This window comes from Cavia porcellus, unplaced genomic scaffold, assembly GCF_034190915.1.
Source record: "Cavia porcellus strain 051 isolate PalLab524CR breed Dunkin Hartley unplaced genomic scaffold, mCavPor4.1 scaffold_20, whole genome shotgun sequence".
NCBI classification, from domain to species: Eukaryota; Metazoa; Chordata; class Mammalia; order Rodentia; family Caviidae; genus Cavia; species Cavia porcellus.
The window spans coordinates 68,499,068-68,526,074 of record NW_026947503.1 but is presented as its reverse complement, the minus strand read 5'-3'; the positions used below and the strand labels follow the sequence as shown (position 1 = coordinate 68,526,074).

At 38.6% G+C, this 27,007-nt stretch overlaps 2 protein-coding genes across 3 annotated transcripts in view; one reads left to right on the top strand and one right to left on the bottom strand.

Moving 5' to 3' along the window:
- Positions 1–322: 322 nt before the first annotated feature.
- Positions 323–22,267, bottom strand: Rnmt (RNA guanine-7 methyltransferase). Of its 2 annotated transcripts, XM_003464457.5 has the most exons (11): positions 22,084–22,267; positions 19,695–20,137; positions 18,016–18,151; positions 15,149–15,274; positions 14,892–15,004; positions 13,248–13,429; positions 12,638–12,802; positions 9,488–9,605; positions 7,342–7,443; positions 6,352–6,385; positions 323–4,174 (listed from the first exon to the last, which is right to left on the bottom strand). In XM_003464457.5, exons 2-11 carry the CDS (start codon positions 20,097–20,099, stop codon positions 4,137–4,139), a joined length of 1,419 nt encoding a protein of 472 aa, XP_003464505.1. In that variant the 5' UTR covers positions 20,100–20,137; positions 22,084–22,267; the 3' UTR covers positions 323–4,136. The 2 variants fall into 2 exon arrangements, with proteins under 2 accessions (XP_003464505.1, XP_063088086.1); XM_063232016.1 differs by lacking the exon at positions 7,342–7,443.
- Positions 22,196–27,007, top strand: part of Fam210a (family with sequence similarity 210 member A) — a 27,079-nt gene continuing 22,267 nt past the window's right edge. The window contains exon 1 of the mRNA XM_003464417.5: positions 22,196–22,288. The gene's annotated coding sequence lies outside the window, so the exon portion shown is untranslated. The remainder of the gene's footprint in view (positions 22,289–27,007) is intronic.

Below are 27,007 nucleotides of genomic sequence, written 5' to 3'. Positions count from 1 at the left end.
TTCTTTTTTCTATAGAGTCAATGAACCTACTCCATAGAGGTGACCAACTTGTGGTCCCCATCTTCTCTTTGGGGAACTTCTTCATACCTATGTTCACAAAGAATCAGTGTTACCTTCACTCAGGAACTTGATTTTCTATGATTCTGGTCACAAACAGAGAAGAACCAATTCAATGGTTAGGTTCAGTGTTGATTTCATGGGGAAATTTGATTCAGTTCTCATCCTGTTTGATTTGCTACCACAATTATGGAGAGAACTGAATTTGTGAACCAAGGTGCCACTAATAATTTGGGGCAGCTCTCAAGTTGGAAATGAACCACACTTCTATCAGATAACATGTAGTTTATTTTTACATTGGAATATTACACAACCATAAGAATGAACTATGTGCAAATGCAATAAAAATCTCATGAACATATGGTTGAGCCAAAGAAACCAGATACAACAAATGCATGTTTAATTCCATTCACATAATGCTCCAAGAACCAGACAGTGATTAGTTACAGCAAGGGAAGATGTCACCAGAAGGGAGCCTGATAGGGTTGAAGACATAACTGCATGCATGTGATCAACTTGTGAAAATCACTAATGTGACTGTACAAATGCTACATTTGTGTCTGTTTGGTCCTCAGCAGAGGCCAAGGAAGCCTCCTGGTGAAATTTCACAGCAAAAGCGAAAAGCACTAGAAGAGCAATCTTTAGGCTTGGCTGTGAGAAGCAGGTCTTCTTCCTATTGCAGAGTTCAAGGTTCTCTGCCTCCTGCCAGTGCATTAAGTGCTGGAGAGCTCTCTACCCTCCCTCCAAAGCCTTTCATGTAGGAATCAAAACTCCTGTCAAGGAACATGGAAAAATGCACCAACGTTTTAAGTCAAAATACTGGAGCCCCCCCAAAGAACAGCTCAGACAACAGGTGAAGACTTACCAGTGACATGCAGCCAGGTTGCAAGCTACCTGGTCAGCATCCTCTCTCCCTCACTTTCTTGTCATTGCAATGGGAATGATGGTACTTACCTCAGAGCTGTTAAAGGGATTGAAATGAGCTGTCACAGGTAAAATATCTAGCAAATGACACAGTTAGGAGCTTCACAAACATGAGCTGTTAACCTGGCTTCATGCAAGGAATATTGTTCCTGAGGAACATAGTCAAGTAGTTCTAGGGAGAGGACTTGGGGTTCAACCAAATTTCCCACAGCCAAGTCACAAAACACAAGCATTTTGGTACAACTTCTATCAGGAACCAAGTGCCTGGGTTTGGCCTCTACTTTAGATTTAAGGACCTTTCCAATGACTGGTTCCAGCTAACTCAAATATACAGAGTCTGAGGTAGACAACAGAGATCTGGTTTATGCAGTGAAAATAATGCTCAGCAGCTAGAATGTCCACAATGGCCATTTCCACCCCACCTGCAGGCCTAACAAGCCAGACCTTCACCAGAGACAGCCCACATGCATGCAGAACAACTTACACAATGAATCAAGACAGGGTCCAGGCACCTTCCCAAAATAGCTAATGTGGCTGGGATCTGAAGCTCTTGTGGCCCACAAGACTGCTGATCACACTGTACCCTGCCTCAACCTCATCAAAGTTTGTAACCCTCTCCTCTGATCCTGAACGAACAGGTAAAATCAGATAGCAATCCTGTTTCTTTGACTTCCAAGTGTGGGACAGGGAGGTGGGTCAGGAATCACTGTACCCATGACCAACCTTCCAGTCTACCCAGGCTCACTCTCCTTAGTGGGAGTCATCTTCAACACCTTTCCTGTCCAAGGTCAAGTGTCCCTGGGAGTCACATTAGACCACTTGCTTGTGCATCCTCCAAATGCAGATGGTTTGGGTGATTTGTAGGCCTGCCCACTCTCACTAGCAGAGGGTGCCACCAGTGTGGCAACTGCTACTGCCAGTGTCTCACCCTGAACACTGGCCACTATTCCTTTCCCTGAGGCAGATCCCAGGGCCAAAGAACTCAAAGTCAGTGCTTATGGCCACACACAATGCAACCTTGCTCCCAGACGAGGCTGTGCCATTCTATAAACAGCTGCTCAGATCTTCATCTTTAACTCCACCACAAAGGATAAGCTGCATATCAGGTGGCAGATATTGAACCAGTGGACAACTGTCTCCCCACTGAGACCCAAACAGGAAAAGCCTGCAGAGTACAGGAGGACAACCCTGCCACTTTGACCTTCCCCATCACTTCAAACTCAGAGCAGTGGGGCAGCAAGGAGAACAGATAAAGCAAGGGACCAACAATTCCAGGAACACTGTTGGTGCATGCACTAGTGCTAGCATCTGTAACACGTGGCTGTGCCCAGAGCCCTCCTGCTACCAGCTAGCTTTTCCCTTTTCCACATCAAAAGCATCAGTAACCCCACCTTTTCTCTTCTCTGCTTTGTTTTACCACCAATTATTTAAGCCGGTGAGATTCTTTTCTCCTTGAAATGACCCATGCAGAGGAAAGGACTACACAAGACTAAAATTACATGTATTGCCTATTAACTGAGGCCAAATAACGGCAGCACAGGACGGGATGAAAATGTTCTGCACACCTGCCAAACTCTCCAGACATGCACTGACATCGGCCCCGATGAGGTAAGCCTGCACCTCAGCAAGAGCTCCTCTCCCAGCACTACCAGCTGCCCTGCCTGGCCACAGGCAGCCACCTGCAAGTCTGCTACTTGACTTTGCTAATCTAACACTATGAACAACAGATATAAAGCAAGACTGTTTTAAAAACAAGTATTATAGGTAATTATAGAAAGGAACATTTTTGTAAGCCATGCTTTAAATAAGTGATTTTAAAAAGAATATAGTTATTTTGCTTTGCTCTGTTCTTAGTTTCTTAGTATTAAACACCAGAAAGTTTCCTAAATCCTGACATAATGTAAGGACAACAGTTCATGTAATCAGTTCTGAAAAAAATTTGTCAGTTATATAACTGACTTTTTTTTTAAAGTAGTTGGGATTGAACCTAGGGCCTCACACTATGCACACATTCCACCATTGAACTACAACTCCAGCCCCTTCTGTTTTTATTTTGGAACACTAAGTTGCCCAGCCTGATCTGATTTTCCTGCCTCAGCCTCCTGAGTAGCTTGAAATACAGGTGTTTACAAATGCCAATCTGCTAATGATTCTGAAATGGCAAATAAAAATCCAAAATGGTGATCAGACAATGGCTCCTACTGTGTAAAAGCACTGATATAACTGAGAAACAGGAAGCACTTATTTCTGGACTACAGTGGGTATTCAGCATCAGTAACCTGGATTAACATCAGCCAGGAGAAATCCAAAGCCCATATTTCTAATGCAGTTACCTATAGAAATTTGAAAAAATCTAGCAAGTTTATGGGAGGGGGAGTGTCATTAAATCTGAAGAAAAGCTACACCACGTCATCCCTATTCAATGAAGAGGACAGGCATAGTGTGCCTAGTAACAATCCTAATGGTTGGGTGCAATGATTGCTATGGCCAAAGGTTTTTAACAGAAAGTCAGAAAAATCCCAAAATAACTCTAAGTTGCCACCTCAATGTTCTAAACAGTTCCAGAACTGCAGCATATTAGCAAATAGCTATCTAGAAATACAACAGAAAAAATTCTAGCTAAGTAATTTTATGACAATCTAATATCAAGGTTTAAACATACAACTATAATAATACATACTGAACATTTACATTCAAATGTACACAACATGACCCATTTAGTCTTAAAATTACTATGTGACAAAACTGTGGAGATGAGCCCACACATGAGCAAGCCAGTGTGCTCTATCACCACAGTGACAGCTACAGGAAGTGGACCACTGTAAACACACATTCGACAAACCAGAGCACTGTGTAGAATTCAGCCGCTTTTGTATGTCATATGGTAACTTTTATCAGCAGACACAGTAGAGGCAAACGAATTCTTAGGACATTACTTAAAAATAAATTTTAAAGTTGAAAGTTCCAACCATCTTTATATACACACGCAAAGTTGATCTGTCACAGACAGCAAATGTTAAGATACACTGGAGTTTCCAGCAGCAGCCTGCACATTTAAAATTTATGATTATAATGCACACAGAGAGTGCTATTGAGTCTGTCTGAGATGGACATTCAAATCTGCACGGGACAGAGCTTCCCCGGTGCCTGTGAACTTACTGCTGCTTCTCAAAGGCAAAGACCAAATAAATACCTGAGGAAGAAACAGGAAAGTCAGGTTAGCTTCTCATATCCTCAGAGTAACAATACAACAAACTCAGTCCTGTTCATAGCTTAGAGAATACACTTAGGCTTTCAAGCAGCTTTTGAGGAAAAAGCACTTTATTAATTTTAAGAGTTCTATTATTTAAGTCATAGTAGGCAGCTTTGGAATCATTTATGTTTACTTCAAAACAGTATCAACCTATTATAAAAAGAGAAAATACAGGTCATGGAAAAGCCAACTCAGCAGCCCTAACAAACTCTAAAAATGCCTTAACATAAGACAACCTAAAAGTATAAAAACAAAGAAAACTAAAAAGCCTGACATGACTCAAATCTTTTTACCTGGCACAAGGTAGGTAGAATAATTACATAATAAGCAGCAATAATTTTTCTATTAAAAAACTTTTAAAACTAATAATGTTTTTAACTTATATAGGGTATACACAATGTAAAACTAGTGAGAGGAAATACAAAAACATAACAAGACACAGCAAAATCTACCCAGTTACCTCGCTGCTGTGCTGCAGAACCTAGCAAGGAAAGAGAGTTGTAAGGCACACAGCAAAAGATGCTCAGAGAACCCAACCACCTGGCCCTGCAGTGACATTTTTGCAAGTACCCAGTCCTAACAATATTCCCTACACATTCACATACAGATCAGAAACATGATTTCCTGTGCACATCATGCAAAGTCTACCCTGCCACATCTATTAAGATACCCACAGACTGCATGGCAAAAAACTTCCTCAAAAGGTGACTAACCCTGAAAACATTACCAGCTGTTTGGGGCACAGAGTAGGATATTCAGTAGCAATCAAAACAAAGGCCATATAAGTTGAGCTGTCTTTGAAGGCGGGACAGATAGATGAAGGCCTGAGACAGGTTCCAGAGCTTTCACTCTTCCAATGAACCCAGACAGCAGTGCTGTCCTAGCCTCATGAGAAATTTCTTGGCTACTCCTTATTGACTAGTGTCACTCTTGCAGTAACTGTGGCTGTCAGCACAGGCCAATACACAAGAGCAAGCAGAGAGCTCATAAGCTCTAAAACTGCAGACTCCTCACCTCAGCTCCAACCCAATACCTTCTGGCAGTGCCACCCTGCTCATGCCAGAGACATCCAAAGCCACTTGCAAACCAGCCCTCAGCATCCTTTGCCTAACATAAAGTCTCTCACCTTACTCTAACATAAGCTGGAGTCTGATTTGGGATGCACAATTAGTAACTCTAACTCCTAAAAGTCCCGCTCATAGCAAGGACTTTCATGAGGTCATATAGAACAGTTGCCCTGGGCTGCTCACAAGGTCCTCTTGCTGCTCCCTCACCTATGGGAGGGACATATGATGACCATAAACTGTGTGTTCAGGAAGTACTGCGAGGCCATTGTGAGTCGAAGAGGCCAGCTCCAGCAACACCAGCAAGTGGCCGCTATCAGTCACTTAGCTGCTATCAGCTAAGGTGTTATGCTGAGACCTCATTCTCTCCATCACACTCTCTACACATTTTTCCCATTACAATAACTATAGCACTTATGAGGTTTGCCTGGAGTACACTTTACTAGTGCCTATTTCTTCCACTGAACTGTGCAAGGCAAAGATTTGTTTTTTCTTTTATCCTCTGAAGTTTGTTTCATGTCAACATAAGCCATAAACACTTCACTGTGGAAGGGATGGGGAATGGATGGAAACATGCAGACAGAGGAGCCTTAGGCACCCAATGGGGACTGTGGCCCTGCTGAGGGAGTCTCCGCTGGGCCCCACCAGGTCTCAGGCTCTCCAAGGCATCTCCGCATCTTGTTTGTTTGCACCTCTCGCTGTTGCCTTACATCCAGCACTGTACGTTCACATCAGCATCAGCACAACCAGGATTAGGAAACAGCAGGTTTCATACAAGCCACTGAGTCCAGTGGAATTCCAAGGCAGACACCAGATGAAGAGCATTCAGGACATGCAGGCAATAAACATGTTATACATGCTCCTGAGCCACAGTTACATGGTTTCCTCATTACCACACTGAGCAAAAAAGGGGATTAGACTCACAGGGCAGGCACTGGCACACAGTACCCAAAAACGCACAAACTGAAACATGCCACAGAAACTCTGTAACCCTCTAGAGCTGTCAGTTAACCTGCATTGGTGGTACACAGACAGACAGACAGATATACTCACTTGTAGCTTCCCATTCTGATTTACTTAGAGTTCCCTGAAATTAGGAAAAGAAAGAAAATGTTAAGATTCAATATGGAAATAACTATATGCTTGTGAATTGAAGTGGCCAAAACTCCTTAGCTTCTTCGAACATATACACAATTTACTCAACAGAATTATGATCTGAGGCTAACTGAATGCCACCTTTTCACTAGTATGCCCTCTTGAGAGGGAGTGTGCATATAAAGACAGTGAGAATGAGCGAGAGACAGAAGGGAGGATGAAGACTGAAAAAGGCATCCAAGTTAAATTTTTAGCTTGGAAAATGAATAAAAGCCTATATTGACTCAACAAATAGCACTAGAGGAGGGAATAACATTCTCATGTTTTTCTGAACAAGCCACAAGGTCAATACATGATACAAAGGAAATTATATTAAACATGTCAACACAGTAACATATGCAGGTGCTATCAACATGACAAGACCCAGTGGCAGTTCTAGAAACTAAACAATCTGAAGTAACAAATGTGAGCACTGTTCTAGGACGTCAGCAGCCATGTGCCATGAGAATACCCACAATATCTACTGATGACAAGGCTGAGCTACAGCAGACATCAGGCATGTTTACATCATGATTTTTCAAAAGGTGATTCACGAAGAAGTTAGTGAAAAAGAAGTCCCTTTCCCATTTAAGTGCACAAAACTCTGAATTGTTTCTTGGAATACTAAGTCAGCAGTGCTCAGGAGAGCAGGGACGCTTGCCACAAAGCCTCTGGCCTTCCTCTATCCCCACCTCTCCAGGCACAGCACTCTTCTCTTGGCTCTGGGAAACAAACTACTTCTATACATATTGGTATCAAGTCATCAACTTAGGGGAAACAGACTATTGTATATTTGATTTGAAATTCAGAGAGCACAAGTATTATAAACAAGTGCAGTAATTTCCTAAATCTCCATATAACATGCTTTTCCCCACTCCCAATGAAGTACTTGTGAAAATGAGAACTCACTAGTGGTAACCTCACTTGACTGTTCTTCATGTATGCTGCTGCATGTTCGTAGTCACCTGCCTTCTCAGAGGTAAGTTTAGAGTTCTCGTTTGCAGGGTACGGCTTGGAAAGAAAACAAAATTCCCATTAAAGGGACTGTGTTAAGTTGAAATTTACAATTTAGAACTTAACACCATAAATCACTGAAATAAAAAAAGAATCCCTAAAAATTACTTGAAGACTACAAGCTACACACATTTTTGAAATATGAAAAAAAAAAAAAGGCAAGTGTAAGAATTATCTTTTAAAGTAGCTATTGCAGTTAGCTTTTATCACCATCTTGGAACACATACAACAAAAGTAAACTGTGATTTAATTCACAACCAAAGGTGGTCATTCGGCAGCATATAGCTGGTATCCTCTTTGCTGAAGGTCAAGAGCTGATTCTGTTATACTACAAGGCTTAAAAAAGGTATTAGTTAAGAGCTAAGTATTAACATGACAGGAACTCAGTAGCCATATAAGTGGCAATCAGAAATAATCAAAAAATCAACAGAGAAACTCATTTAAGACAATAAAAGATGTGAGTTCAGGGAAAATAATTTAAAAATCTATTGTTTCAAATTTGGTGGTATATTAATCCCATTTAGGTATTTTCTCTTTGTCTTATGAAATATTTTCCCTAATACATGTAACTTGAAACAGAAGTCACATAAAATATTCGCCATACCACCATCTTGCCTACAAAGGGTATACATTCTTTATAATACCGTCACCTTATTGTGGCAAACCAGGTAGCAAGGAACCACTCTGAAACTTTGGTTTCCTTAAAGAACTTTTAAGGGACAGACCCACAAATGCCTACTTGTCTACTGTCCCTTTCTTCGTAAATACCCATACCATATTCATGCATTAGCAATCAAGGTATTTATTTGATATTTTAAAAGTACTGAATGATTTGGAACTTTCACATAGTTAGCATTAGCAACTTTTACTTTTTATTACCTTACCTCTTAAGGGATAAAAAAACCAGTAATAGCTAAGTTTTCTAATAATTTAATCTCACAGTTGTAGTTCCACCATATTACAAAGCTTTGAGATTTTATTTTGAATGGCTGTCAAAACTATTCTACTAAAAACCTGTTTAGCTGCCTGCCAGTGAACATTTCTTGCTTCTCCTCCACTGATCATTTATTTTGAAAGATCAACCAATACATGACTATGTACAGCTATAAAACTGACTGTTTTCAAAAAGTATGTATACATTTCAAAATGTATACTAAAATGTACACAGACTGGTATGTACTGTCAATGGATTTGTTGATCCAGAACTGTGTCTTTGTGGCCCTGAAATACAATCTTATTTGGGCCTCAGTGCCCATGTAGAAGTCATAAAAATTAATACTCTGCCTACTTCACAGAATATTCAGGACAATAAGACAGGGTACACTTAAAGTACTGATGCGAATATTCCAAATCCAACACTCTGAAATTTGATGCTAACCTGAGGGGTATCCAACTCTGATCAGTAACAAACACATGAGCTGGGATACTTTAGATCTGTCTGAGTAAGTATGCATGGTAAAGGAGAAAAGTAATCTACATTGTGTGCTGCAAGCCCTTGCTGTGCAGGGCTCCAAGGGGAGAGCAGGTCTCAGTACTATACTCCAGAGGACTAAAGTCTGGGCCATCATCAAGGAATAGTTACACGTGGTTGACCTTGGTGTGGACACTGGTCAGAAAGGTTCTAACCTACAGATGTACTTGGTAGGTAAGTTGTTCTTAACTAGGGGTGTTCTTAACTAGGGGTGACTGATTCAGCAGCAGACATGTACCCATGGCTGTCACAATTGAGGCATGGGATGGTGCAAGGCCAGAAACAATAGAGCTGCATCTTCCCAGCCCTATAGTCAGTGACAGGGAAAATCTATTCTAAAGCAACTCAACTCAGAAAACAGAACTGGATTACTGCATCACTCATCCAACAGGTATTTACCAAGCACAAGCCATGGAAATTTCTGTCTGGCTCTTTTTAGGAGCCGAAGAGTACACAGTAGTTACCATACTATGTAATATACTTATAAGTAAACAGCCTTGGAAGGACCTCAATAACAGTTAAATAAGTTCACTGTGACTTGGAATTTTTATAAGTTTTCTAAGTACTTACCTCTAGGGCCTGCATTCGTTTTAACAACATTTTATTTTCATTGTTCTTAATCTTTTCTTCAAAGAATTCCATAAATGTTTTTCTGTAGATTAGTTTCATATTATACTTCTTCACCATTCTGTCCAAAAAAATTACACAGTGAAATGACTACCAAAACAGCTGTAATGCCTCAATAGCTTACTTTGCTGTAAAAACAGTGACATCTTCTGGACTTAACTAAGAAAGCCACCATTTCCTTCATAAACTGACCACAAAGAAATGCAAAATTAAGAGTAACTACATTTATAAAGACACATGCATTCTAAATCTCAGGGGCAGGGTATGCTTAAAGTACTGATGAGAACACTCTAAATCAAACAAACACTCTGAAATGTGATGCTAACCTGAGGCGTATAATTCTTTACCCGATTCTGATCAGTAACAAACACATGGGTTGGGTATTTTACACCTGTGTGATTAAGCATTGCTATGAATAGCTCGCTCCATGTACCACACAGATGGAAAGTATAATGAGAGCCAACCTGGGGGAATGTAAGATGGAGTAAGGTTGAGGGAGTATTTTCAGACTGATTCCATGCTATTCTACTGTAGCCCCCACAGCTGCAACAAAACAGCTGCCAACTTCCTTCTTAGAAGGTTCACTTTTATCTTTTATAGTCTCTTAATTTTTATTACATCTTGGGCTCCTTCTCTGCAGGCTTTTGTTTTATTAACTTCTAAATCTCAGGGTTTGAAGAGGTGGGTCTGGAGTAGTCTTTATCAACCTTGCCTGGGAGGTCTGCTCTCTTGTCGCTTCCATTTACTCCACTACTTATCAGACCTCTCCTTTGTGTGTGTTCCAGACATTCTTTACCTTCTCATGTCTAAGACTGAACCTCACAAGACTCTTTCTGCCACTGTTCATTACTGCAGTAAACCTACCTGTCTCATGCTCACAAGCCCACATCACACCAAGTTCTCTAAAAGAGATTCACTTCCAACTCTGTTACCACTCTATTCCAATGACCACCACCATCTGGCTAGCTGTGCCTCCAGGAACCTCTTCGTTTGTCCCCTGCCTTCCAGTATTTACGTCCCTCAAAAAATATCCCAATTGCAGTGGGATTAAGCTTCCAAAAATGCAGATGCAGTCAATGTGACAACCCACCCTGAATACCCTTCATCGGGCTCCAACAAACCTAGGACATGATTCAAAAACTCTGAATGTAGCATTTGCAAGGGATTCTGCTGCCGCTTGTGCTGCCTGGTTCCTGGTTCCCTAATACGCACCCACAAGCCTTCCCACTATGGGGCTTCACACACCACCCATTACCACTGTCCATCTTTTGTACATCCTGACTGATATATCACATTTCTCCACCACCTTTCTTCCTTAAAACTCTCACTGCAGTAGCTCTCCCATTACCTTAAGGTTGACTTTCCCCACTGCATTTGCCAAATGAATAATTATGGTCTGCTGACCACAATTAGAAAGCCAGGAAATGATTTCAGGAAGCAGGGAAAGGGTGTGGCAGAGGAAGAGAACGATCTTCACAAGGCAAGGGAGGGCTTGTGTATAAGGCACATGTGAGTTGTGTGGCTGGTGTGCAAAGAACAAAGAACAAAAGAAAGGCAGGGCTGCCACCTTACCCAGTCCTCCATGAAGGACAGTAAGAGCAAAGCTCAGTCCCTCTACTCCGGATAGCTCCAAAACAGCCTTCAGATTTAAAACTAAGTTTGATAATGTAAAAATATTGCAATTACAAGAAACCCAAGCTGAACTATCAGGATAGATTCTACAATAATACCTAATTAAATTTTTGTTCAGTCTTAATGAAAAGGCAAAAGAGCCTTTATACACTTTCTGATTCTCTCACCAAATATTCACTTTCATGAATAATTTTCCTCAAAACATATTTTTTTAAATCAGACATTAATGTCGACTTGTATCTTTATAAATTTATCATGAGATGATGTAAAAAGATTCCTAAGCCTTCTTAGCATTTTTTTTTTTTTTTTACGGGTATCAGGGATTGAACTTGCGACCACCTGCTTGCAAGGGAGGCGCTTATGCCACTGAGCTAAATCCCTAGCCCCACCTGCTTAGCATTTTAAAAATATCTAATTTCTTTGGATTTTCTAAAACCAACTACATAAATCAAAAACAAAAATGCTAACATGAAATATATGAAAAACATTTAATTTCTGCTTTTATACAGCTGAAAAGTAGTAACATTTTTCTAACTTGTGAATTTTAATAAAATTAAAATATATTTAATTTATAATAGCATACACTTATAACATTATGCATTACTTTTCTTATGTCCAGTCACAATGTTACCTACCTTTCTTATATTACCATTTGAAATTTTTACAATTAGTATGAAACTAAAAATTCTACATCCATAATTTTATAAGCAGAGTCCTAATTCAAACCATCACCAATCAAAACTAAACCATAATAAAGTTTTGGTTCTTCTCATTCAATATTCAAAGTAAGATTTTTGTTTTTAAAAAGTAGCAAGTTATGCATGATCAGCTCTGATGAGGCCTCCATTAAAGCTGACTCTAGTTTTCTTCCAAGTAAGTAGGGAAACCCCAAGGCGAGGAAATATTATAAGGCCTTGCAGCATTATGGGATAAATATAAAGCCCAGTACCACAACTCTTCCTGTGTCTACTTTTCCAGGAGTCCTAGGAATTCAGAAGTAGGGGGGAATACAGTCCTGAACCATACTTTTTTAAAAATCAACACTGCTTGACAGACCATTCAAAGTTACAACTGAAAAGGAAACTTTTGACACCTACCTCTATCATAAAAGGAGGACCTTTGATTTATAAAGACTCACTTCACACTACCAAAGTTGTAACAGTCACTTAAACAAAAGCTTTTGCTGTATGTAAGGTTTAGTATTTCCTCCCACAAAGGAAAGGCAACTGGCTTGTTTCTTATCTATAGGATGAAATAATTTCCAGAAATGAAAGAAAACTAAGCAAGATTCTCAGAGACTCATGGCACCAATGGTGGTCCTGAGGCTACAATATTTTCTTACACATTTAGATTTCTTACAGTGCCATTTAAAATATGAATGAGTAGAAATAATGATTCGCCTTTTCCCTTTTCTTACAAAACGAAAAAGAAAAAACAGTAACAGATTAATGACATTCTTACTGAGTTAGCAATGGAAAATAGACCAAGAATTCAGGGACATCCACAACACCTTCCAAGTTGAAGTCATATTTGCAGCCGAATAAAGGGTAATCTCCTTTCTTATGAAATTTCACAGTATATATTTCGTTTCCAAATGATTCTGTTTCTGAAGCTTCAAGACGTCTTCTATAAGGGTAGCCCCCGACCAAAATAAGAAAGATTAAAGTGATTAAAGTACTCAACTTGATGAGATTATGCATGTTGAAAATGTACATGATACAATTTATGAAATACACTTTTATTAGTTTTTTAATTGTATTCAAGCTACTTTTCAGCAGAAATATACTAAAATATCACTAATGATCTTACCAAAAAGTTAGACTGGTTAAAGTCTCTGGTCCTCAATAATGATTGGTAATTTGTCTACTATAATTACCTCTGGTTCAGCATAACTTCAATCTCCAAATTACATGTAAGATTTTAAAAAGTGATCTTAGATCTTTGAGCATATACTCAAATACAGTACATTAAGTGCTCAAGAAAGACTAGTGTGTTTTATGAACTTTTGTGACAAACATTTGTTACTCAGTACTGTATATTTGGTAAACCACATACATTTAAAAGTACTTACATCAGTTCAAAACTATTGGGAGTGGTACCGATAAAGTAGCCTCCAGGGCTGAGTCTCTCACAAGCATTTCTGAGCATCATGTCAGCCTGCTCAGCAGACTCAAAGGAGTAATGACAGACAAACTGACAACTGCAGATGTCAAAACACATTTCTGGGTCACAAAATTTATCAACTAAAAGTTCCTGAAACAAATTAAAATGGATTAATATTCTGAAGCAATTATAACACAGATGAAAAGCTTTTTGGTACATGAATTCCTAGAATTTATAATTCTTAAAAGTAGATAAGCCATGCCATCAACCAGTCCTTAACATGACAGTCTTCAGCTCTCCTTTCCTTTGCTATGTATGAGCAGTGCAATGAAATAATTTTTACTCTAGCTCAAAAAATATTTGATTCCTATTTGCATGGTACCTTACAGATCCAGGGATTTTGAAATCAATGTCTAACAAACAACCATCAGATATAACATTTAACATTGATCCATTTGACACTGGACTCTTAAAGAAATAAAAATGTTTAAAGGTTTTCATATCTTTCTTTTCTTTTTTTTTTTTTTTGTTTTTTGTTTTTTGTTTTTTTAAGACAAGATTTCACTATGCAGTTCAAGCTAGCCTTGAATTCACTTTGTAACTCAGGCTGGCCTCAAACTCACAGCAATTCTCCTGTCTCAGCCTCCTAAGTGCTGAGATTATAGGCCTGTGCCACTACACCTGGCTATGTTTTCAACTTTCTAACAATATTTTACATTTCTTTTTCATTTTCAAAACAGCAAGCAAAATGTGTACAATTGACTAAAAGTATCTACAATTTTAAGTAAGCTAGCAGATCAGACAATGCTCATCAAGTTCACCATCGCATTCAAGTAGTCCTTCAATTCCAGTTAAATTCAAAAATGGATTGTCGCTCAACAAGCTAATGCCTGCCTAACATGTACAAAGGCCCAGGTCTGATCCTCAGACACATGTGTGCTCGTGTGCATCCTCACCCACACAGTTCAGAAACAGACTGAAGGTGGAAAAAGCAAAAGGATTTCAATGTTGGAAATTTTATTAATTTTATTAATATTATTATCTACATGGTAAACAAAACATTATTAAGTTGTTCTATTTCAAAACACAGTCAGTCATTAGTAGCCTCAGGCACTGCATCAATGAGTTCAAACAATTGCATGTTGAAAATATAAGGAAAAAGAGACAATGTCAGCACAGACATTTTCCTTGTCATTACTCCACAAAGAATACAGTCAACATGGCACCAACACTATAGCAGTACTGTAAGTAAGTATGCACACTGCACACTGGAGAGTGTGTACCTGTTACCTATAAACATTGTATTATATCATTTATATGAGGGACTTGAGCTCCTTTGGAGTTTGGTATCCGTGGGGATCTGGAGTCAATCCCTGCAAATTCTGAAGGACGACTATGCTAGAAAATAAATCTTATTCAAACCAAAAAGCAACAAAGTGATTTGAACCACTCAAATTATTAAAAGCAAATTCCCAGAAGTATGCACTGGGTTGCTGACGGAGACCTATGATAAAAGAATTTCCAGTTGAAACTGAAAATGCATGTCCGAAGCTTTTTAATGTTTCAAAGCACATTTTAACAAATAGTTGATTTTTTTAAAAAATTCCTGTACCTTTGAAGAGTCAGCAGTTATAAATTCTGCATGAAAAAGATACTCATTATCACGACGATTTTTCATGTCCTCATACCGCTGCTGACACTGCTTGACAGAAATGTCGGCGATATCTGAAAATGGGAGAAGTGTGTCATGCTCAGCCCCCAGAAGACTTGCTATAAGATATTCCAGCATTGTGATGGTAAAGAAACCCTTATTTCCTATTCACATAATTGGTCACAAATTATTCTTTCCAATACCGGTATTTATCTTACCAGTACAAACTAGCTTGCTAATTCTTCCTTTTCTCCACTTCAGCAAATCTCCACCTTTACCACATCCCAGGTCCAAAACAGTGATATCACGGGTTTTTTTCTGTCGTACCTTTTCTAAAAATTCCCCTAAAAGAGAAAAATCAATCACAATCAATTAACTATTGTTCATCTTTAGTAAAGCACAAATGGCTACCTTTAACAACTTTCTAACCTCCACATATAACATAAATTATTATGTTTATATATTTTGAAACTTGCTGTTTCAAAATACTATATAAATAAGTTCATCATGTATCATTAACATGTTTCCACAGACTTAAGTCACTGATAGTATAGGTATGACCGCACAACTTCTACAACCAGTGGTATAAACCATTTGATGGTACAGTCATAAATGTACCACCAGTGGTTCAATCAGCCTGGCAGCAAGATATATGAATTATAGTTCCATTGTGAATGTGTTAAAAGATAGAAGAGTATATGGTGTATTATAAAGTTAAGACAGCTTTTTGAAGGTTACTTCCAGAATTAAGAATTGAAGATGTTTCAAATTCTAATTAAAATATAGACTAATGCTTCTGATAAAAAAAGTGAAAAACAATTGTTTTTGTTAACTTACTCTTTACATAGCTAGACATTTAATTTCTTATATATCTAAGTAAACTGAAGCAGTTTTGGAATGTTAACAGTGCTTGGTTAGGCTTACTCCCAAACACATACACAAGTCCACAGCTATCTTTTATTTTCACCATCATCAAAATTCTTAAAACATTCTAATCTACCAAATCACATCAATATTCAACAGATAAAATCACAGGTCTCCAGATAGCAGCAGCCAAATAGTTCAAATATCAGTTAAAGACTTAACATTCTAAGACAAAGATAATTTAGCAAGTCTAAAACTATGTATTTATAGAGTAAAGAATCCTAGATCTACACTCCTTGACTATATCACTCTAAGTTTAACAGTTATTCGTTCATGTGTATAAATTTTGATGGTTAAAATACTTTGTACAAATTCTGCCTTCAATGTCGGTTAAGATCTGAAGTAACTCCAACAGAAGTTCCACATTTAACTTTTTGTCAAAAATTTTAATAGCATAAAAACTAAAACTGTGAAAAATACTAATAAAATATTTCTATAAAGTATGACTAAACAAGGAAAAAATCATCATGAAGCATTATTTTCAAAAAAAAATGTCATCACACTTAGATGAAATATTCTCAGTTACTACTAAGCTGTGAGCACCAAGATGAAAGAAAATGAAAGACAAGGAATTTGCTGAGGAGAGAGAGGAAAAGACAAACGGAGGAGCATGGCATAGAACACACTGACAGCACTGGGACCAGAAAGGCAGGTAACAAAGCATTCACTGAGTTATGGAACACTGAAGAAGACAGTATCAAATGACGGAGAGAATTCTGCCAAATGTCATCTTGAAAACCAATTTTCCTAATTACAAAAATAACATGTGAAATGGACTAAAAAACCCTCAACTTGGGGCTGGGGATTTAGCTCAGCGGCATAATCGCCTGCCTTGCAAGCAGGCAGTCGTGAGTTCAATCCCTGGTACCGATAAAAACGAAAAAGAAAAAAAAAAAAAATTCTTCGATCAAGTCGAAGGAAAATCCAAAATTAAAAAAAAAATCTGAAAAAAAAAAAAAAAAAAAAAACCCTCAACTTAAAAACAGAAATAAATGATAATTATGAAAACTCCAATGATCTGCTTCAAATGAGAATAGTAAGGAAAACAGAGAAAAGTGGAAAAGAAATTAGGGCTAGGATGCACAGAAAACCTTAAGAGTAGAGGTTGAAAACTGCATAATACTAGTATTAATCTTTAAAAAAAAAAAAGGCAGCTACTCATTTACTTTTTAATTTTCTTTTTTTTTTTTTCTTTTTTTATCGGTACTGGGGATCAAACTCACGACAGCCTGCTTGCAAGACAGGTGCTTACACCACTGAGCTAAATCTCCAGGTAACAACTGGCAGAATCTCACAAATCATGTTTTAACATGAATGCTAAAACAAAAGTGAGAAAGAAAACACAAAATGTGTTTGAATTTAGTTCTTCTAATACTTCTCAGAATGCATCATTTTTTTTTGAAAATCACTAAATTGTCATCAAAACTAATACTAAAAGTTAGCACTTTATTCTTTCTAGTACATATAATTAAGCATATTTACTTAATGCACTAGATATACAAAGCAATAATTATATTCTAAGTCCTATTTTCTCCACTCACTTCCTTTTAACATCAAAGGGGATGTCCACTCCAAAAAGCTGAATGTCTTCATCAATCCTCAAAGTAAACGCTATTTCTCTCAAGAAACCACGTGAGAAGAGCAAGCTCAGTGGACCATTAATGCTAAATCACTAAAAGCCTAGAGATAAAATCATGACACTGCCCATTTTCTTGACTAAATCAAACTTGAATGTTGGATCCAACAAAATGCTATTGTGCAGAAACAGTGAAATAATTACTTAACAGCTCTAAATAACCTTAATTCTAACTCAAAAGAAGCATACCACCTTTGAAAGTCTCACTAGTATCAATTACACACTCATTAACATCCTATAAGTCAACCAAAGCAAGCAGTAAAAGGCCTAATTTTGGTTCATTTTATAAAGTCAAGACTTAATCACCAAATCAGTAAGAATTAATAGATATAATAACTTGATATATGGTTAATATTGAGGAGGAAAAAAATGAATAAATGAAAGCTAAGGTCTAAGGATATAGATCAGTGGCAGAGTGCTTGTCTACCATTGACAAGGCCCTAGGTGTAACCCTCAGCACTACACACACAAAGTAACTGATCAAATAAATTTTAAAACTCCATAGAAGATAAAAACTAATCATACCAATAAGCACACTTTTAATCCAATTATTGAAGTTTCTTAGGTAAAAAATACGACTTTGACTACGCTTCTCCAAACCAACTTCCTGAAGTTCATTGTAGTGGGCAGCCACTGCAGAACTATGTCCTTCTTCCAGTTTCTGGAAATAAAAAGAGAACTAAGGATCAAGGAAAAAAAAAAAAAAAAAAGTCCCAGAGAATATGACCTACAAAAGCATAATACACTACTGAAGTAAACAGCATTCCCAGAGATCCTATAATTACCAAACCAAAGATCTGTTTCCTAATATTCCCCATTAAAAACAGTCCAGATTTAAAATTTATATATTAATCTTTCATCTGTATAATTTTAGTCTGTCTTACTTAATAAAACTACTCTCCCAGAGTTCTGATTTGTTCCATTTAATAAATGATAATCAGTAAAGGGACTTCTTATAAAGGAAGAAAACACAAATATGTTACCACATTTATTATTATAGAACTGCAGGGCCCGAGATAATAGCTCAAGTGGCACAAGCGCCTGCCTGGCAAACCCAAGGTCCTGAGTTCGATTCCCAGTACAAAAAAAAAAAAAACCTGCTATGAGGATTAAGTAAAACAAACCAGGTATGGTGACGCACACCTGTAATCCTTGCTACTTGGGAGCAGAAGTTAAAGCAGAAGGGTCAAAAATTTGAGGCCAACTTAAGACTCTCTAATAAAAGTGAATGAATGAACACACAAAGCTGAGGATGCAGTTCAGCAGTCACTGAGTTACTTCCCAGTACTGTCAAAAAAATAACAATACATATAAAGGAATTAGATTTTAGTAGTCTGTGCTCTATGTCAGTGACTTCTATTATAGGCTATTTATTTAACCCAACAATTTTCAATCTTCATTCTGTACAACTCTAGGTATTCTATAAAAAGTCCATGGTACATAGCCCCCACCCCCCACTTCCCTTTTCAATCAAAGTGTCTTATCTTTTCTGCATTGCACAGTTCAGGTTTAAGAGTAAGACTTTAAATTTTTAAAACTATATTTCAAAGCTCCCCTTTGCTATGAGGACAACAATGACAAAAGCCTGGCCTACCTGCCACTTTCTTCTTCAGAGTTCATGGCAAAATTTTACTTAGTCTGTTACACCAACTCCAGATTTTGCCTCAGAAACATTTCCATTGTGGTACATGATTTGCTATCCTTGTTTCATAATTTCCCTGCTAAATATCAGGCGTTGACGTCCACTTATCTAAAACTATGTTAACTATACTAGTAAGGTAGAAACAATGATAGTTTAATTCAATTAACCCACAAAGCTGGGTATGATTTTGAAATTTATCTGCTCAAGTGATCATAAGTACTTCAGAAAAAAAAGAGATGAACAATTTAAAAAAGGGTAAAGCATTTGTACCTCATATTCCTGTTTTTTTTTTTTAACATAAAGAAAAAACAAATTATAAAAACTGATTTTCATGTTTCTGGTCAAAGAAGAGTTGTGAAATAAAATATTTATCTCATTAGCACAAGTTTTTACCTTAATAAGAATTAAAATCTAAGAGTAAAAGCCTACTGTATCTTATAGCCATATGTGTTAAAAACAAAACATTCTACCCAGTTAAATAATATAAAAACCTAGTAATTCCACAGCTCTTCTACATTTCTAGCTGATATAGTATATTACAAGTAAAATACATTCAACATACTTTCTGCTTTTCAGGAACATCATCAAGTTCTAGTTTTCTCTTTTTCTGAGTGCTATCTCCAATAGAAGGAACACCATCAGTTTCCATTTTTCTTTTCTTTGAAAAGCTATCAGCATCACCTGAACCTTTTTCCTCTGGGACAATTTCAATACCAAGATTTCTTTTCTTAGACGGAGGATCTTCTCCACAACTGGAACTTTCCTCTACATGACTATCCTCAAACTTTTTCTTCTTTCTTGCTATGTCCACTTGCTCACAGACAGGAGTCTTTTCTGAAAGCCCAGTCCCAGAAGCTGTTGACGTTTCATTAATATTGAGTGAAGACTTTGTTTCACAATCTACTGATGCTTTCACCTCTTCAAAAGACAACTTTTCACATTCCTCTGATTTTGTAGAATTTTCCATTTCTGATTACTTGAACTGGTGGTAAAACTTCATAAACCCTGGAACAGCAAAAATTTTTACATTACTTATAAACACTAATCCAAAGACTTAAAACCAAATTTAACTAGAAATTATGTATTTAATTTCAGTGATCAACTGGGAGTTTTAAAAAATTTCACTGTAAAGAGTACATTATTAATGTGGATAATGTGAATTTCTGAATATGTAGTAGTGCTAATTATAACTTCTCACCACTTCTATAATCTTATTCACAAAAGTCACTAGGAGGCATTAAAACTGATAAATGAAGTGGATACACACATACAGGTTGAGCATTCCTAATCCCCAAATCCAACATTCTTTGGAATGCGCAACAGATGTACACAATCCATTAGTAAACAATGATGCTTACTCAAGAATTAAACAAGGGCAGATTTAGCTAAGTGGCATAAGTGCCTGCCTGGTAAGCGTGAGATTGGGAGTTTGACATCACAAAAAATAAAAATAAAAATTTAAAAAAGAATTAAGCAAAAACATTACTATTTTCTCTAATTTTTGTGTTTTGATTTTTTATACAGATACAAAATTGCTAGGACAAAAATATTAATACTAAAATACTTCATCATAAAGGAAACATGTATTTCTTTTGCTCTAAAGGGCTAAATGAATCAAGAAAGGAAAAAGAAAATCTACAACAAAAACTTCTGAAATCTTTACTTCATAATAGGTGTTCCAATTAGGTAGAAAGTGAAGGCAGTAGAAATGGCTTTAAACAAGTTCTAAGACTCAGCCTGTGAATGACTCTTAATCCTTTCTCTAATATGTCCGTGGGCCTGTATGTAAAATGGGAGACAAATAACTGAACTACCTATCGGACAGGAATTATTACCGGAGTCTACCTAGTAAGTCATTCAATAAAATGACCGGGCTCATACTACAAAAGAGCTCAAAGTGAATTATGCCTTCAAGAGGCTTACATCCTATAGACTATTAAAATGTTATGCTGTATTATTAAAGTGGAGAAGGAAAAGCAAAATACAGACACACATACACATCTGCGAGCTTCAGTAAATTCAGAACTGAAAGCTATGAAGAGTTTTGTTTAAAAGCCTTTGTGTATAAAGGTAAGCTGCCTAAGAGTTAAAAACAATCCACCAAAACCGGACAATATTTGAAGAGATAGTGGCCTTCAATAACCACCGCTGGAGGCAACAAAATAAGAGGTCCAAATAGGAAGAAATGAATCTTGAGGGGGGGGGGGGGACTAGAAAAGTAACTCTCAGAACAACTCAATTATTAGGAAAACTGGCCACCGAGTTATCAAATATCTGTTTCTCTTCCTTTGTCATTTAGTTCCTAAAAAGAAAAACATTTTACTTCAAATAAAACAATGTAACAATATTATCTTCAGCTGTAATTATCTCTGGCACTTAACTGAATTTTATTTATACAGGCTACTATTCCACGATATATAACACTACAAAAACTGAGCGATCAGAATAAATCACATGGTAGTCCTGATGACTGCAGTGAGGGAGAATGTTTAAAACTGAATGTGCAACAGCTGACTGCGAGAGCGCTTGCCTGCCACCAGCAAGGCCCAGGCTTGGCCCTCCAGCACCGCCCAAAAAAAAAAAAAAAAAAAAAAAAAAAAAAAAAAAAAAACGAGTAATTAAAATACTCCAAATGGAAGAGCGGTCTCCCGAAAATCCTCGAGGTCTGAGGCTGGCTACTATGCAAACAGACCCACAGTCATTGACCACTTGGACACTGAGGCAGGTTTTCCACGCCCGCCTTGGACGCCAGCAGGTCTCTGCGTCTCTGGTTCCCTCGCTGAGACCCTCAGGCCCACGTCTCCCGCGCGGGCCGACTCCTGGAGCTCTGCTCAGGCTTCGAGGAGCCGCTCAAACCCTCCGCGGACCTAGGCCTAGCCACCTCCGAACAGCGTCCATTCAGCTTGGTGGGCGCGCGACCCGAGGCTTCTGAGCGAGACAGCCCAACTCACCAACTAGGCCGCCGCGACTGGTTGGGGAAAAGCCGGACCGCCACCCTCGCGTCTTGTTGTGTCACTTCCGGGACGCGCTCACGTGCTGCTACCCCGACGTAGACGTCACATCCCGCGCGCCGGAACTACGAGTCCCGTGGTGCCTCGCGCGGGCAGCAGGGCGCGGGAGCACGTTGCTGGTGGGCGCGGCTGGCGAGCCGCTACGGTGAGAGCGTGGCTGGGCCGCGAGTGGGTAGAGGGTGTCGCTGCGGGAGGGTTGCCCTTCGTGTTGCGCGGCAGCCGGACATTGGAGAGGTAGAGGGGCCGCGACCTGCGTGGGCGCGGGAAAGCCATAGGGCACCTTCAGCTGTGGCGCACACTGTCTGCGGAGGTCATTATGCGGGCGGACTGGGCCCCTGCTTAGGACAGCTGTCAACTCCGGAACCTCCTTGGGAGCTGGCTGAGGGGACTGCGCTGTGTTCGGAAGCCCTACCATGCCTTCTTCCCAGAAGGCTGTGCTCTCTGCCAGGTTTTGGGAAAAGGGCAGCCTGCACCTGTTCGCGGCAAACACCTCGCGTTGTCTGTGTGGCTGAACTTTGTCACGCAGTGGCTGGAGGGAGCAGTGCACATTCTGTTTGTCCATCACCACAGATTTCCACTGGAAAGTCGGAGGCATTTGCTGTACCGAAACTCTAAAGCTCCCTGGTTCTGGGCTGTCTCCCCTCCATTGGGTCAAACTACCTGTGAATTTAGGTTTATGATGCATGCGTGTGTGTGATCATCGTTGTGCCTCAACACCTCCCCACCTTCAGTGTAAAACCATGACAGATTTATAGTTCATTTTGGAATTAACTTTGTACCAAAATTGATCCTTTAAAAGAATCTTTGAAAAATGTGTTTTATATGCTCGGTTTTTTTTTTTTTTTTTTTTAAGGCACGGTTACAGACTTGTCTTTGGGGAAGGTGACATTTGAAGCATAAACTTCACAGTCTGATCACTTCTAAATTGCGATCAGACTGAGGTTGTGGGCCCTTTGTAATGACTTTGTACCAGTACAAGAGACTACCTTTAACAAATAAGGAAAAGCCATCAATTTCAGATAATTGAATTTGTACTTTTTATAACACGTGATTAGCTAAGCTGAGAATTCAGTTCGTGAGTGACAACTGCAAAGATATATGTAGGTGCTAGACTAAAGGTACTAATCACATGGTCAGAATCACTAGAACTACTGGAATCACTAGAATCACTAGAACCGGGCGGCAAACATTGTCCGTATTTGCTTGTTCTGTTGCTCAAGTTTCTTGAAATAATTGCTATAATTTTAGAGAAAATGGATCTAATTTTGACCTTAAAACTTTTTCTCAGATTATAAGCCTGTTAATTGTGTTTATACAAACTTTATGATGAATTAATGTTGCATATGGGTTATATAGAAATCACATTTTATAGCTTTTGTAGAATTTAACTAGGAGTCTTGTAAAAAATCTGATTTTCTAGAAATTGAATTAAAATAATAACAGTAACAATGTAATACTGTCAATGTGCAAAGCCAAGTGCTTTGCACATTTGTGCTCATTTAGTTCTTGTGTAATCCAGTGAGGTTTGTTTGTTTGGCTTGCTTATTTGTTTTACAGATGAAGAGTAAATAACTTGGCCAAGGTCATGCAATTGATGAGTAGTGGGATGGGGATTTGGACTCAAGCTGCAGAGACCAAAAATCTGCTAATAATGAAACAGTCCCTGTTAGAAGACTGTCTTCAGATCTAGAAGTTGCCTGGGACATACATACTCAAAGATATGTTTTGATGCTACACTATTTTGTTTTGTTTTGTTCTTGTCTTTTTTTTTTTGTCTTTTTCGTTTTTATCGGTAACAGGGATCGAACTCACGACTGCCTGCTTGCAAGGCAGGTGCTTATGCCACTGAGCTAAATCCCCAGCCCCTTGTTCTTGTCTTTTTGAGAGTCTTGCTATGCAGTGCAGGCTGGCCTTGAACTTGTTGTATGCGAAAGTATCAGGCAGGCTTTGATCCTCAGTTCTCTTGCTCAAGCTCCCATTTGCTAGTATCACAGGCAGGTGCCACCATGCCTAGCTTGTTACTTCTTAATTATTATGGTCAGAGGAAAAAATAACTGGATAAGGATGTAAGGATGTTATCTTGCCAAAATATGAGCTCTGCCAAGAGAGGGTCATCATTTTGTTTAGTGATTTAACTTAGGTGCTTGAATACTCCTGGCACTTACTGCGTGAATGAATCTCTAAGAAAGATTTTAAAATCATGGATTTTTTTAAAAAATGACAGATGGAATTTATTTTAAGACATTGATAAACAGCATTTCTCTCAGAGGTGAAGTTTTAAAGTATAATTTCAGTTGTAGAATTGAAGATCATATTTTTGAAACATAAATTTGTTCTTTAAATGGCAGAAACTTCCTAAGAATGATGAGATTTGTTGTTGTTTTGGTATCAGCAATTGAACTCACAATCTCGCTCTTGCTAGGCAGGCACTTATACCACTGAACTAAATCCGTGGCCCCGAATGATGAAGTTTTAAATGGTAGGAACTGCCTAAGAATGATGAAGTTCTGTGGAGGCAGTAAAGAGGTGTCTGTGTCATGTTTGTTCCTCAAAGAGGCCTGAAAGAAGGAGTCTTCCTTTTATTCATTTAAGATTTTTCCATACCAAAATTGTCTCTGTTCAGAGCTGGAAATAGTACAGCTCAGCAGTAGAGTGGTAGTATATGCAAATCCCTGGGTTTGATCCCCAGCCCTGGAAAAAATTCTTTAAAAAGTGTTTCCTAGAGTTAAAAATCATATTTGGTTGAGAAATTTGCAAGTTTACAATGTATCATAATTAATTTTATATGTCAAGTTGGCCAGACTATGCTACATAATTATTTAATCAAATATTAATTGAGGTGTGTCTTAGTTACTTTTTACTCATCGCTGAGACAAAATACCTGATGCACCAAGTTGGAAAAGGAAAGGTTTATTTCTTACAATTTTTGGAGGTTTCAGTCCATACTCAGTTTGCTCCAACCTTCTTCCTGCCATTACGGTTACCTCCTGGCTCCATCCCTATGTGGGTGTGGCACTGACACCATCCAAGCACTAGACAATGAACCAATCACAAATGTACAATTCAAACTCATGAGGCCCAGGGGCCACCGACATAAACCATGACAAGGTGTTACTGTAATGGTACTTTGAAGATGTAGCTAATATCTATACTTGTTTGACTGTCTATGTAGTTCATGCTGGCCTTGAACTCAGTAAGTAGCCCAGGCTGGCCTTGAACTCAGTAGATAGTCCACGGTAGTCTTGAACCTGTAGTAATCCTGCCTTAGCCCCCTGAGTGCTGGGATTACAGGTATGTGCCACCATGCCTGACAACACTCAATTGACTTAAGGAATTTACTCTCAATAACAATCTGTATGTCTGCCTAGATTTAGTTATACTTACGTTTATGCCTATATCTCCCTATCTGTATATCTGCATTGCCATCTGTATCTGGTTTTGCATTCCTGGACCATCACTTTTGCACTGAGAGTTGTTCTAAAAAATCATAAGAATGAATTTTCTGATTGGTCCTATGATATCTGAGATTAGTTCTCTAATCCAAGTACATTTAAAGGCTCCAATGACTATTTCTAGTAATAAAGAGGACATTGATAGTTCTTGGCATGATATGGCCGTAGAGATATGGAAAATATCCCCACTGGATACTCCAACTGAAATGCTCATAGAAAGTAAAGGTCTGAGTGATCATGTATTTGATAATTTAGAATGTTTTTTGTCAAAACTAGTGTTGTAGCTAGGGGTTGTGCAGAGAACAATTGGGACATGGAATTTGTAATATTGTTTTATGATGGCCACTGGGAGTTAACACAAGAAAATGCAGGAAATCTATCTGCAACACCAAAGACATAGAATAGTCAAGGGCCTAAATCCCACAGCAGTGTCCCAAATGAGTCCAGATAAAAACCCAGAGCTCATGACAATGCTTCCCACGAGTCCAACTGGAGGTCCAGAGCCCACAAGAAGGACTCACGCCAGTCTCTTTATGGATCCGTGCTGGGAAGGCCCAAAGGTGGGAGCCAGAAAGTCCATGCCAGCAGGGTGAAGGAGCTGTGCCGGTGAGATAAGGGTTGTACGCTGGAGCCGAGAAGTCACACTTACAACGAAGACCAGGGCTGTCCCGAAAAGCACCACAGCCATCCTCAGATACACGGAGGTCCTGAGCTCCTCTGATGACAAACACAGTTGAGTACATGCCAGAAAGCCAGTGTGATGAGTTCATCCTGGAGACCAAGTGGCACATGTCTTCCCCTCTGGAACCAGGAAGCAATGCTCGATGTGAGGGCCAGAGCTTCTCCAGGAGAACCAATAGTTCAAACAGCAACTCATAGGAGAACCCACAATTCCTCAATGCAATAACACATTGACACCCTAATGCCTTTCTCTGACTCCACCTATTTATGCTGGCAACTTTCCTCAGGTAGAGCATCTTCACTAAGTGCCATGCTGATGTAATCCAGTTGGCATTAAGTTGACCACCAGTTCTTAATCCATAACAACTAGTGAGCACAATGAGGTCGGCATATTTTTTACTGTGCCTGATAAAGTAGAAAAGAAAAGGATGAGCTCAGGACTTCAAATTCTCAGTTCAAAGAGTCACATAAATGGCCTGAAAATTTCTGTGTTTATCCTAGAAAAAACACTTGTCTCCTATAGCTTCAGCTCTGAAGTTGCTAAAAAAAAAAAAAAAAAAAAAAACCAGAGTCTTATCGTATAAATGGCTGAATTATATATAATGCAAGTTGCATTTCCACCTTCACAGGGTGTTTGCTGTTGGTATGACATTGATTGGGAAGGATGGGGTCCCCAAATTTAGAATGAGGACATAACGGAAAGATCGTGATGAAGTTGGAGATGTTAAGCC